The sequence below is a fragment of the Marmota flaviventris genome, chromosome 9 (genome assembly GCF_047511675.1).
Source record: "Marmota flaviventris isolate mMarFla1 chromosome 9, mMarFla1.hap1, whole genome shotgun sequence".
Lineage (NCBI taxonomy): Eukaryota > Metazoa > Chordata > Mammalia > Rodentia > Sciuridae > Marmota > Marmota flaviventris.
The window spans coordinates 80,580,561-80,594,304 of record NC_092506.1 but is presented as its reverse complement, the minus strand read 5'-3'; the positions used below and the strand labels follow the sequence as shown (position 1 = coordinate 80,594,304).

General features: G+C 34.1%; 1 protein-coding gene across 1 annotated transcript in view; it reads right to left on the bottom strand.

The window, feature by feature from the left end:
* Deup1 (deuterosome assembly protein 1) overlaps positions 1-13,744 on the bottom strand; it is a 72,937-nt gene that overhangs the window by 28,505 nt on the left and 30,688 nt on the right. The window contains exons 6-7 of the mRNA XM_034637107.2: positions 5,963-6,108; positions 2,209-2,314 (exon numbers count right to left, since the gene is read on the bottom strand). Of these exons, the coding sequence (XP_034492998.1) occupies positions 2,209-2,314; positions 5,963-6,108 (252 nt within the window). The remainder of the gene's footprint in view (positions 1-2,208; positions 2,315-5,962; positions 6,109-13,744) is intronic.

Sequence of the window (13,744 nt, the reverse complement as noted above, 5' to 3'; positions counted from 1 at the left end):
ATAAAACAACAGCATTATTCTGGTGTTTGTCCCCATTTGGATTTTGCTGAGTGCATTCCTGTGGTGTAGTTTAACATGTTCTCCTTAAAATGGAACTTTGAAAATGGAAAAAAAATTAACACATTATTATGAAAAAGCAGTGAACACTTTTTATTATTTTTACAATGTTTAGATATTTAAACAACATACAATACTGCAAAGCTTCCTTATAAATAAGATTAATTTACCTGAGCTTCAAACGACTTTTGGTTTATTAGAAATGTGAATTTTATCACAAAACAAATGGCTAAAAATAGTTTTGTATTGGAAATAGAAAACACTTGCAGGATTCATAATACATGGCTCTTGTTGGTTTTATTGCAAGAGAATGAAAATGCTCTCCACAAACACTTCCTGGAAGCTATAGCTATTTATATACAATTCATTTTATCTTTTTCAGCATAGTATTGAACTGTCTATTGGTCTCCAAGAGCTCATAGAGACCTGAGCCTTATATTCTCTTCCTCCATGTCAAAACTGTGTGAAATCAGTAGGTTCTTCATATTATTAAAAATTTCATTACTACCAAATAATCTATAATGCTAAGAAGGGTATATCTATACAAGGCTTTAATCAATTTTTTATCATAATGCATTAACTAGAGACACATCAGTGAAGAACAGTTTCCTAAAGTTATATTCTTAAAATAAACAAAATCAGTTTCATGAGATTATATGTCATTACATATGAAAAATATAACAGAAATGATCATTAAGTTTTGGGCTAGGGTTGTGGCTCAGGGATAGACTGCTTGCCTAGCATGTGTGAGGCATTGGGTTCAATTCTCAGCACCACATATAAATAAATAAAAAATAAAGATTCATTGACAACTAATAAATGTTTTAACAAAAAAGAGAAATGATCATTAATTTGTAACTTTTCCTACATTGAACTTATATTTGTTCTCTGATAGTCAACTCTGTCATACAAGATCTGTCTTTCACAGAATTTTATTTTCTATGGAAATTAAGAGAATAGTTATAGTCCTACTAGATACTCAAAAAATATTGACTTTACACAAACAGCAACTGAATTTATGGCTTTATGCATTTACAGGATAACTTAGTCTTAATTAATTCATTCTCTAAATGTTTATTTTCATTTACTATGTGTCAAGCCATGTGCAGGGCACTAGATGGTAGTTACAAGCCATGCTAACATTTGTTTAACTTTTAACAGTTGTTTAGATTTTATAGTATTGTATATTCTGTCTGATCCTCAAACCTAAAGACAAGAGAAATGAATAGCAGCTATGATAAATTCATGGAAAGAAAGACACTACTAAATCTTACTAGAAAACAGAAGAGAAGAACACGCTTTTTGTAGGAGACTAGAGAATGACAGACTCTTTAAGAACAATGCCCAGGCCTTCCTCATTTTGTGGAAGAGTGCTTGACACACATCAGGCACTCAATGGAAAATTTGGTATAACCCAAAATACTAACAGCCAACATTTACTAGGTGCTTACTCTTAGCTAGGCCCTTGTTCTAAGCACTTCACAGGCATTATCTCACGGATTTTAACTTAAGGTAAGAGTATGGAATCTGGATGCAGGTTGACTAGATTCAAATTGAGCCTCAGCTACTGATTAGTTGTGTAAAGTTGGGGAAAGTTACTTCTCTGTTCTTAGTTTCCTCACATGTACAAAGGAGATAATTTTAGGACCTATCATATAAGATGGATGTGAAGAATAAATGAATTAGGATTTGTTAAATCCTCAGAACAGTTGCTGGCACATGGTAAGGGCAATAAGTAGTAGTTGTTATTGGCTTTTTCTGTCCCCATCACATACATCTCCTTATGATGTAGGTACGGATCATTCCCATTCTAGAAATGAGGATCTTGAGCAGTGTGCATAGTCAGCCTCTCAAGGCTTGTACACATGGCCAGGCCCCAGGGTCTGTGCTACCAACCTTCTTGCTATAAACCATGTCTCACTGAGCCACTAGCCTTCCATATTTCATGGGCAATCTCCCACTGGCAGAGTGACAATCCAAGGTTTGTATTCATACAGAACAATGTCAGAATTATCAGATTGACAGATTTTTAATTTAGGAAAAAATACAGAAGAAAAAAGAAAGGAGTTAGAAGGAAGTTGTTGTTGTTGTTTTAACTGTTCATATTCAAAGACTTCTTCCTGGAAGAATAGAGCTCATTAGTTTCCATACCTTAGTTAATTCTTTTTCACGATTTGATTGGTCTGGGACCACTGGAAATATCTCTTTCCTTTTCCTTTCTGGTTCTTTAGTAGAAGGTGAATAAGATGGTTCAAGTCTACAAATTAAAAATAATAGGCTAAAATTAAGCTTAACTGGCCAAGCATGGAGGCAGATGCCTTTACTCCCAGGAATCAGAAGGCTGAGACAGGAGGACTGCAAGTCCAAGGCCAGCTTCAGCAATTTAGCAAGGCCCTGTCTCAAAAATAAAAAATAAAAAGGGTTGGGAGATGTAGCTCAGTAGTAAAGCCCGCATGGGTCCAATCCCCAGACCTCCCCTCAAAAAAATTAAGCTCAACTTAATAAATTGTTATGATTATGTTATTAATTTAGACCATTGTAGGCTGCATAGATAGACAGATCATTACTTTGTTGGAAATATTTCTAGTTATATAAATTGCAAGTGCTAATACATTCAGATCCCATAAGTATTTACATCTTTAACCAAGTACAAATAGTTTTAATGGGGAAAAAGTGTAGTGATTAGTATGAAATTTCAATTATTCATTAGAATTGCCAGAATACTGGAATTGCATAGGTAGATATGATTTTTGGATAAGAAGAAAAACCTGCTTTCTGCGATAAAACAGCCCAGAAACCCATGCCCCAAAAAGGAAACAACCCAACTTGCTAATGCATTGCAGGGAGCATCTATATCATGAGTAGTATGAGGGAAACAACTACTCCATAAATATGCTTAAAAATGATTACATATGGCAGTCTAGTCAGATAAAAGGCAACTACCCTTTGATGACTCATTTATAAAATGGAATTGTAACCATGTATTAATACTAGAGAGGAGAAGCAGAGACTAGTATAAAAAGCATAATACCCAAAAAGAAGGTTGGAGAAGTATAAGCAAATAACGATCACTTCCATGTAAGGCAGGTTTATAAGATAAAAATCAGTAAAAAAAAAAAAAATAAAGATACCAGGTGGCAAAAACATCAGCGTTCTTTTAGAAGTCAGGCTTGATTATGCCTGTGGAGTCTGGTGTTTGAGGAATACACCCATCTGTAAGTAAAATTTTATATTGCCCAGAGTTTTTGGAAAGATTCCACACATCAAAAACACAAACCACACAAATAAAATAAGAAACCAAAATCTGAGTAATGATGTAGAAATAACTAATTCAAAGATTAAAAATAAAGGATCTCTCAAAAGGTAAAAATTATTAGTGATATTCCTGAAGTATAGATCAATTCTTTCTGATTATTGTGTATGTGTGTGTGTGTGTGTGTGTGCGTGTGTGTGTGCATGTGTGTTCAGTCCACACAGTGTAGAAAACAGAGCATATGAGAATATCACAGAAAGTTAGCATCCAAGAAAAACTGTTGCTAAAATTTTTGTGTATATTGCCTTTTTCCTTACGCATATGTGTGAATAAATAATATACATTTCCCCTATAATTAAAATACACTGTACACATTGATTTTCAATTTCTTTATTTTACACTTAGTAATATTTTGTGAGCATTTTTCATTTTGTCTGATGTTCTTCTAAAAGATCATTTCAGGATTAATTTTAAAATTTTCTTATTTGGTATGATTTGTAAAAAGTGTAAAATGAAATTTCCTATTTTTCAATTCTTCCTATGTGATTTCAGGGGGAACAATGCTGAACTGAATCCTCATGGTAAACTTGCAAAGTTCATTGAGTGAGGGGAAAAAAATGTCAAACTCCAATTTAGAAAGGTGATAAAAAACAATAATTATACTAATATAAGATGCTAATATGAATATGTAAAAAAGGATGTTTGAATTATTTTAAGAATTCAAAATATATCCATGCAAGGTGCTTCTACATCTAAGAAAAGAAAAGGAAAAGCTAATGAAAATCAGCATTATTGACTAAGGTTTTGAAAAAGAAATGAAGACATTAGTGTACTATTTATATAAAGCCAGTGTGCATCTGCTCTCAGTAATGTGGGCTTCACCTTAATACAGACACAAAAAGGAAACAAAGTCCAAATAAGAAACCAAAACAACAAAACAGAACAACATTTATATGAGAATAAACTAGAAGGATTCAAGAACTTGCAGTGGGAAGGATGGAGACTGAGAAGTCTAAAAGACAATGGAAACTGGAAATTTACATATATACCATTTCATCAAATCTCAGAATACTACAACTGAGGGATGCCCTCCAAATGAGAAAGATATGGCTTGAAGACCAAAATAAATACCAAATGAAATGAAGGATGGCAAGGCAGAGCAAAAGTTTGTACTGACCAAATATGTGCATAAGTACAAGACTTTGGATCAAATTATGTCTTGAAGGAAAGCGGGCAACATTTACAGTTTAGTATTGGCCCTGTAAGAGTGCCACAGAAACTGCCTACAATATTCCTCACAAAACCAGAGGTAGACACTCGTGGAATGGTGTGCTTTTCTACAATTTTTTTTTTTTATGTTTCTGGGTACATACATTTGTTTCTTTGTGTGAAGACATTTTTCACTGACTCACCACACTGGAACAGCAGCTTACACATAATAAATAGCCAAAAGATTTATTAGTCATCAGGGATGATGATGTATAGCTTGTATACAGAGCACTCAATAATGCAGACTGGCTAATAGGCAGTCTGCCATCCTTGGTGAGGCATACAATAGGTCACTTTGGAGGATCTTAATTTGCCATTAGTTGTTAAGGATAGACTTCAAAGAAGTGCTACCATAACCCTCAACTTTGAAGAAATTGAAACAATAATTATATTTCAATAAAATATCCCTCACCATTTGGCTATTCAATTTTTAAAATCCTATCACTGGTCTAGCATTAGCTTTTTGATCATGAGGAATAAAGTTCTATGCCAATGAACTATTAAAGCATTCAAACTGTCTATTCGTAAGCAAAAACACTTAATAATCCTCAGCAGTCCCATTTTCTTTGTGGTTATGGAGTACACAATATCTGATTTCAAGGAGGAAAAATTTCTGTTTAAAAAAAAACCTTAATGGAATTGACAAGGTGGTGAGTAAGGAGGCAAAATTACTACATTTACAAGTGAGAAAGCTAACATCAGGCTTATGGGCAATAGAAACGAAAAGCATTTGGAAAAATCTTATTCTTTGCAAATATGTAATTGAATACCAGCTCTATACTATTGTTTTTTTTAATTAGTGCATTTTAATTACATGGAGTAATGGGTTTTATTGTGGCATATTCATACATATATATAAACATACTATAATCATATTTACCCCTCCCCATATGTTCTCTTATGTACTATTGTTTTTATAATATGTATATTTTTTTCTTGGATTGAACCCAGGAGCCACATCCCTATCCCTTTTCATTTTTTATTTTGAGATAGGGTCTCACTAATTTGCTTAGGGCCTCACTAAATTGCTGAGGCTGACTTTGAACTTGCAATTCTCCTGCCTCAAGCCTCCCCCGTTGCTGGGATTATAGGCGGGTGCCATGATGCCCAGCTATGATATATTGAAGAACAAAAGTTCTAAGAAAATTTCTGACTCAATGTGACAAATGCATCCACAGATCAGAATATGATATATGTTTCTGGGTAAATATTGAAAGATAAAATAGCCATTATTTCTTTTAATATTTAATACTATCTACTAATAAATAGCATGTTAATTAAAAATAAATTTATTACTTTACTAGAAAATGTAAAACTCTTAAAAATATACAAACATCATGTTTTAAATAGTTTCTCTCAGAGTATCAAATATTAAAACTGTACCTTTTTTTATTTTCTTGAGCATTTTGGCATTCTCCTATTTTTAATAATTCTCTGTGTAACTGCAATCGTTCCATTTCTATAATCCTCAAGAGATCATCACGTGACTGTAACTCATTTTTCACTTCTGAGAGTCCTGCTTCCATGGCCTGAATAAAAACATAAAAATTTTTGATGCCTACTTTTTACTGGTGGACTATAGTTATACATGATAGTGGAGTTAATTTTGACATGCTCATAAATACATATAACATAGTTTGTTCCATTTCAATCCTCAATACTTCCTCTTTCCCTCCTCTCCTCTCTCCCCCTGCTCCTCTTCCTCTGGTCTATTGATCTTCCTTTAATTTATTTATAATTGGTTCATTATAATTATATAGAAAATTAAAATACATCGTGATATATTCATACATGCACATAGCATAATTTGGTCAACTTAATTCCCCAGTTTTTCCCCTTTCTCCCCCTTCCTTCTTCCCCAGTGGTTCCCTTTTTTTACTCTACCAATCTCCCTTCTATTTTTGAGAGATTCTCTTTTTTTATTCTTTTTTTCTCTCCAGCTTCTATGTAGAAGAATAAACATTTGACCTTTTACTTTTTGAGTCTGGCTTATTTCTCTTAGCATGATGTTCTCCAGTTCCATCCATTTACCAGCAAATGCCTTAATTTCATTCTTCTTTATCAATGAGTAGAACTACATTGTGTAAACATATCACATTTTCTTTATCTGTTCTGCTTTTGATGGATTCCATAACTTGACTCTTATGGTTGTTCTGCTATAAACATTGGTGTGTATGTATTAAAATAACATGTTATTTTAGTTCTTTTGGGGAAAAAAAAACAATGAGTGGGATAGATGGGTCATATTGTGTTTCCATTCCTGTAATTCAAGTTACTCGGGAGACTGAGGCAGGAGGATCACAAATTAGAGGCCAGCTTCAGCAACTTAATGAGACCTTCAGCAATTTAGTGAGACCCTGTCTCAAAATAAAAAAAAAAAAAATAGAAAGGATTAGGGATGTAGCTCAGTGGTAAAGTACCCCTGGGTTCAATGTCCAGTACCAAAAACAAAACAAGAAACATAACTGATCTTTAGAGAGTAGGCTGTATACTCTCCATATCCAGTCCTCGATGTTAATTTTTATATCATAATATAAATATTTAAAAGTATTTAACATATGTAAACCAGCCTACTTTTAAACAAACTGATATTTAGTCCTTTGTTTGGTCTTATGGAATTCTATTCCATCATTTATTTATTCAATAAATATTTATAGAGCTCTTATTATTTGCTCTTGGGATGCAGATACAAACTGTCCTCCATGAGCTTACTGCCTAGTGATAAAGACAATAATAATCATACTTCTAATTGGTAACCAGAAATAACGGCAATCCTGTGGGTCCAATATTTTATATTGTTAAAGGGAGAGCCTTTCAAAAGTGCAAAAGCTATTGGGAAGGATCCAGTTAGGAACAAAGGCAGAGGTGGGGCAATAAGAGTGGTGTTAAATTCCTGAGCAGGTAGTGGGATGAGCCCCAAAGCTCATCAGGCAAGTAGAAGAAATGCCTGAAGGAAAGGAGAATCCTTCCTTTCTTGTAACAAAAAGGAAGGAAAATGTAATATAAACAGGTTTATGCATTTGGATTCGGGAGATTAAGACTGGCTATCTGTTGGCTTCTATTTTTTTCTGTGAAGTAAAAGGTGACATGATGTGCTGACAGTGGAAGGGAGGTGGAGGTCAGGTGTGGGAGTGATTCAGAGTGAAGGTATGAAATGGTTTACAGTGGAAATGGGAGCATTTGAATGGAGCAACAGCAGGATAGCCAGGCAGTGTTGAATACCTATTTCAGGTTTATGATCATAGCCTATTAATTTTTCTGCAGAAGTGTTTGGCTATTCTTTAGGAGAAAACAAATGGTATCATTCAATATATGGCTTCTGTGATTGTGGCTGCTTTCACTTAGCATGTTTTCAAGGTTCATACATATTATAGAATATATCAGTGAATATATACAATAATATGGACCATCATATTCATCACTTGATGGATATTTGAGCTGTTCTTACTTTTTGTATATAATGAATAATTCTGCTATGAAAATTAATGTACAGGCTTTTAATAGATATGTTTTCTTATTCAGTAATTCTTATCCAAAAATTCACAATGTCTGGAAGAATAATTATGTAGGTGGTATAGCACATCTGAGTTCCCAGACAATTTTTTCCCCCAAACCTCGAGTATACACTGTTTTCCAGGAGTCCTAGAAGGGTCTAGTGGCAATCAACACTTAAGCCCCAGAAATTACTGGTTGACTTGAAAATAAACATAAAAACAGATTCAAAATGCTGATTTAAGAGACTTGTTTGGAAAAGTCTGTTTTGAACAACAGGTATTTTTCAGAAGGGGCTAAAATTTGAAAAATAAGAAAAGAGACGTGAAACAACAGATTATGTAGTAAACAAGCAATTCAATTTGTTGTCAGTGTTGAGTTGAAGAAGGTATGATCTGGACTCCCTGGTTTACAAATTTGCCACCAGGAAATAGGAAACTGTGTATAAAAAGTGGGCTTACTTTACTTGGGGGAGAGAGGTACATGAAAATAGCTCTAATTCCAGGCCAATAAAATGTAGTGTCACCACAGGCCATAGTTAGCTTAAACTCTGAAATGTCATCATAAAAGAGTATTTGTTTGTTGTTAGTAGTAAATAATATCTACGAGTTATCATGTTTAGAAAATAATATTTATGATGAAGGCATCATTGAGAAGGGCAAAACTCCTTGATGACTTAAATATACAGGTACAATGATGTATATGTTGAAAAATTTGAAGGATTTGTCAATATTGGTACATTTAGGGGGTTGGGATTGTGGTAGAGTGTTTGCCTAGCACTGTGAGGCACTGGGTTTGATCCTCAGCACCGCATAAAAATAAAGTTTCTGTGTCCATCTACAATTATATTTATTCATATACACACATACACACACATTTATTTGTTTGCTTTTTTGTCATTGTTGGTGCTAGGGATTGAACACAGAGGCACTTTACCACTGAGCTATAACCCCAGGCCTTTTTATTTTTGAAAATTATTGCTTGGTACTTGATTCAGTTATTGGAATACTTCAACTTAGCTTGCAACAACTAAAGTATGTAAATCTATTTTTTTTTTTTTTTGGTGCTGGGATTGAACCCAGGAGTGCTTTGCCACTAGCTACATCCCCAGACATTTTTAATTTTTGAGACACATCTTGCTAAGTTGCTGAGGCTGGCCTCAAACTTACTATCCTCCTGCCTCAACCTCCTGAGTAGCTGGGATTACAAGCATGCACCACCATTTCCAGCTGTAAATCTTTCTAACTGTAAAATTTTATGAAATTTAGATGTCAATCAGATATTTCCAATGAATATTTAGCAACTAAATTTAAATAAGTTGTAAGTATAAAGCATACACCAGATTTGAAAGAATATATGAAAAATGTCAATATATCATTAATAATTTTTATATGTTGATTACATGTTGAAAAAATAACAGTTTGGATCTATATATTGGAGTGAATAATGTATATCACTATTATATTAATTTTACTTATTTTTCTTTACTTCCTTAATGTGACTGATAGTAAAATTTTAAATTATATTTGTGGCTTGCATTACACTTTTTTGGACAGTGTTGTTTTCATACCTTAATGACACATTAACTATTAACAAGCAAACAAAAAAAAAGATTGACTGTTTTGGCATGGACATTTGATAAATGCAGAAAATTTATTTTTTGTCATTAACCTCCAATGAGAAGTACTACATGTTAACAAACACGAATGTTGTGTAGCACAGCAAATAAACATACACAATTGAATTAATATGTATTTTGACACATTTCAAGGTTGTAGAAAAAAAAGAGGAGATGTTATTTATGTGACCATTCAGATGCATCCGACATTGAAATGTGTTGTAAACTAAAGAGAACTTGATATATAATAAATAATAATAATTTAAATTGAAATGGTTGTCTTTTTGCAGTTATATGTAAGATGTTGAATATTCTGTCATGACAGTTTTGCAAAAGAGAAGATAAATTTTTTTCCAAATACATATCCTGGTTGTAGTATTATTTACCTCTAATCATTCCCGTTTGGTGAAATATAAATTTTGTAAAACAAGTTTAAGGCCCATCTGTTTAGTTAGGAATCTGCCTAATGATTTGAGAGGAGCAGTGATCTTAAACCTTCAAATTAACTAACAAATATAAATAATTGATATCTTCTCATTTAGTATTTATCCTAAAGCCAAAAATTGAAACATTAGTAAAATTTGGGAATAAAACAGGGGAAAAGGCTAAATAAAAACATTATTTTCAGCATCTTTTCCCAAATGGATAAAAAAATACTTAGTATTTTCCTGGGAGCAAAAATCTTGTCTTTTAGAAATCTTGAATTTTTTGAACTGAATTACTTTTCGAAATTCTTTTCATTAGAACTATAAGCAATAGTCCTGATATTATATATATATATATATATATATATATATATATATATATATATGAATAATCTAGTTTGCTTTTTAATATGTGCGATTATTTTGAAAAAATGTAAAATGGAGATTCTGTGTTTAAATTTAATAGTGTCCCTATACCCAAAGATAAATTATTTTAAAATGAATAAAAATTTATAAAAATATAATATGGAAAAACTTCCTCATATAAATCAGTATAAATATCAGTCACAATAAATTTTATGGAAAACATCACAACAAGTAACATTAGAGAAAAAAATAAGAAAAATAATTTTTTCAGAATTTGAAGAAGCATGTTTCAACCTCAGCACTATTGACAGTCTGGGCTGGGGAATTCCTTGTGGTGGAGCTGTCTTATACACTATAGGATGTTTGGCAGCATCTCTGGCCTCTACCCACTAGACACTGATAGCTCCCTTCCCTTTGTTCTAGCAAGCAAAATATTTCCAGGCATGGACAAATATCATCTGGGGAGCAAATAAATACAAATACCAATAAAGAGCCGCTCTGACTTACAGGGAAGTCATACTAATTAGGCAAAAAATACTAACTTTGAGATAATGTTAATAAAAACTCTAATATTAATAAAACTTTTTATAAACTTTGGGATAATATTAATAAAAATATTCATAATTATATTGACTTCTATGGATAGTTGGGTTTGAATCCTGTTCATGTATATTTAAGAATATTAAGAAATTATTAAGTACATTAAAATATGCATACATAAGGAAAAATCAACATGGTTTGCGTGGACTTTCTTTTGTGCAACCTAGAGACACTTTTCAGGAGTGTGTGTAAGTCCCTTGACGTTTATAAAATTTTGGGTCAGGAAGGCTAATAAGTGAAGTCCTGTTGGACTGAGTCAGGATAAGCCAGATACAGTAAAGGACAGGCTGACAGGCCAGCAGCTAGCTCACATATCCTGGCTTCCTGCTACACCTCCAGACTCGCAGGTTTCATGCTTGCTCTCTTCTTGCCAGCAGGAGTGTTGATGTGATAAGTGTGAGAAACACAAACTGAGACATTTATGTGAGAGAGGGTAGAAATGGTGATTTGAACTAGGAATGTTAATTTATTAATTGTTCCTTAATGTATACTCTTCCTCTATTTGCAAGGTTTTTTTCTCTTTTAACAGAATTGTCCATCCTGCTCAGATAAAGTCCTGAGAAGGAGAAAGGTGGGATTGTCAAGGAAAGAATTTTGGAAAATCAGCCATCTGTCAAGAAAGGGAAACAGGTTCTTTTTGACCTAGAATGTAGGTGCAAAACTAGCCATTAAGTATGTCACATGTGAGCCCAAGACAAAGGCTGAACTTCAGCTCATAGAAGATGATGCTCTTGGACACTGTAAATAGAGACCCAAACAGAATTCTTTGGGGGAAGATTAAAAATAATTCAGGATGGTGAAGAAACCAAATCTCACTGAAGGATGAAACCAGACTTGATGGCTGGACTTGTGGGGCACACCTGTAATCCCAGTGGCTCAGAGGCAGAGGCAAGAGGATCATGAGTTCAAAGCCAGCCTCAGCAAATTAGCGAGGTGCTAAGCAACTCAGTGAGACCCTGTCTCTAATAAAATACAAAATAGGGCTCAGGATGTGGCTCAGTGGTTGGTTGAGTGCCTCTGAGTTCAATCCCTGGTAACCACCCCCCCACACCTAAAAAAAAAATCAAAGTAAACAGAACAGAGAAAGAAGACCTGCACAGAGTAGATTTATAGGGACCAGAGCCAAAAAGAACTCAAAAAGGATCAGAGCCATCTGTACAGGATAAATTGAAGCCCACAGAAGAATATTTGAGAGGTATCTAGAAAAATAGTCTCGTTATTCACTGAATGCAAGTCTCCAGCAACACCAAGACAGCTATAACATGTAAGTTTAAGTTGTCTTTAATCAGAAGACAGGGCCAGTTGTTCTATACCCAGGGAATGAATGGGGAGCAGCCACTAAGAAAAGAACACAGCACAAACAGAATAGGTGGTCTGAGGAGCAAACTAAACTCTAGAAGCTCTCCCTGGACAATCTCAGAGCAGAAAAGTAAGGGCTATGTTCATTTAGGTTGTAATGGAGGCAGAGAAAACAGTATCAATACCTCTTCTATTTCTAGAAAATTTCTGGCTTCCTCAGTGTTAAGTATTGGCAGTTTATCTTGGTTTGTTTGTTTACATCTGTATTTTAATTTGTATTAGACTAGGAGAGGAGCATAGAGGTAGGCCAATTAATTGCATGGAGGAAATGGTAGAAAGCAGCTGAATGTTTACAGAGAGAGAGAAAAAAAAAAACATAAGATGTTTCACTAGCTGGATATTTGTGAATAAGAAATGCACATTTAGTAAGAAACTCAGTAATAACCAATTTTGATGAATGCTATTTAATAAAATTACCAGAAGAAGAAAAGACAAAAGGTTCAAGATTGTTGGATTAAGAAAAAACGCTTGAATAAATAAATCATCAATCACATCTAATAAAATACAAAATAGGGCTCAGAAGTTACTTCTTTGGTAAATGGTTATGATAAGGTACGATAGTTTGGGTGTTTAAAGTCCCACATACAGGTTTGGTCCCTTAGCTTTCTGTCACTGTAACAAAATACCTGAGACAATCAACTTATAAAGGACAAGGTTTATTTTGGCTCTTAGTTTTGGAGGTTCCAGTCCAAAATTGGTTGGCCCTCACCTGGGGGCACTACCGGGAGGTGGTTAAACCTTCAAAAGGTGGTGCCTGTGAGAGACTTTAAAGTCATAGGAGGTATGCCCTGGAAGGGTATTGTGGATCCCAACCCTTTCCTCATTCTCTCTTTTGCTCCCTGGCCATGAAATGAGTGGTTTTGCTCTACCATGCAGTCCTACCATTATGTTCCACCTAACCACAGGCCCAAAGTGAGGGTCAACCAATTATGGACTGGAACCTCCAAAACTATGAGCCAAAATAAACCTTGTCTCTTTATAAGTTGATTGTCTCAGATATTTTGGCATAGTGACAGAAAGCTAATACTTCAAGTCACCAGTGATAAATCTCAAGGACTAACCCCCATGTCTCACACTGAGGTTACCAAATCATTTAATCTTTCATGATCTCCCATGTTTCTCATTCAGGATTTCTGTTAATTAAAGAGGCACAGGTTCAGAGAAAATAATGAGGACAGAGGATGGTAGGTAACTAATAGGCCATGATTTTTAGGCACAGAGGTCTTTAAGTGACACTGTTATATGCACTGGTAATACATTCTTGTCAGAACCAAAGTGCACTCCAGTGGGGTAAGGCGCCTCTAG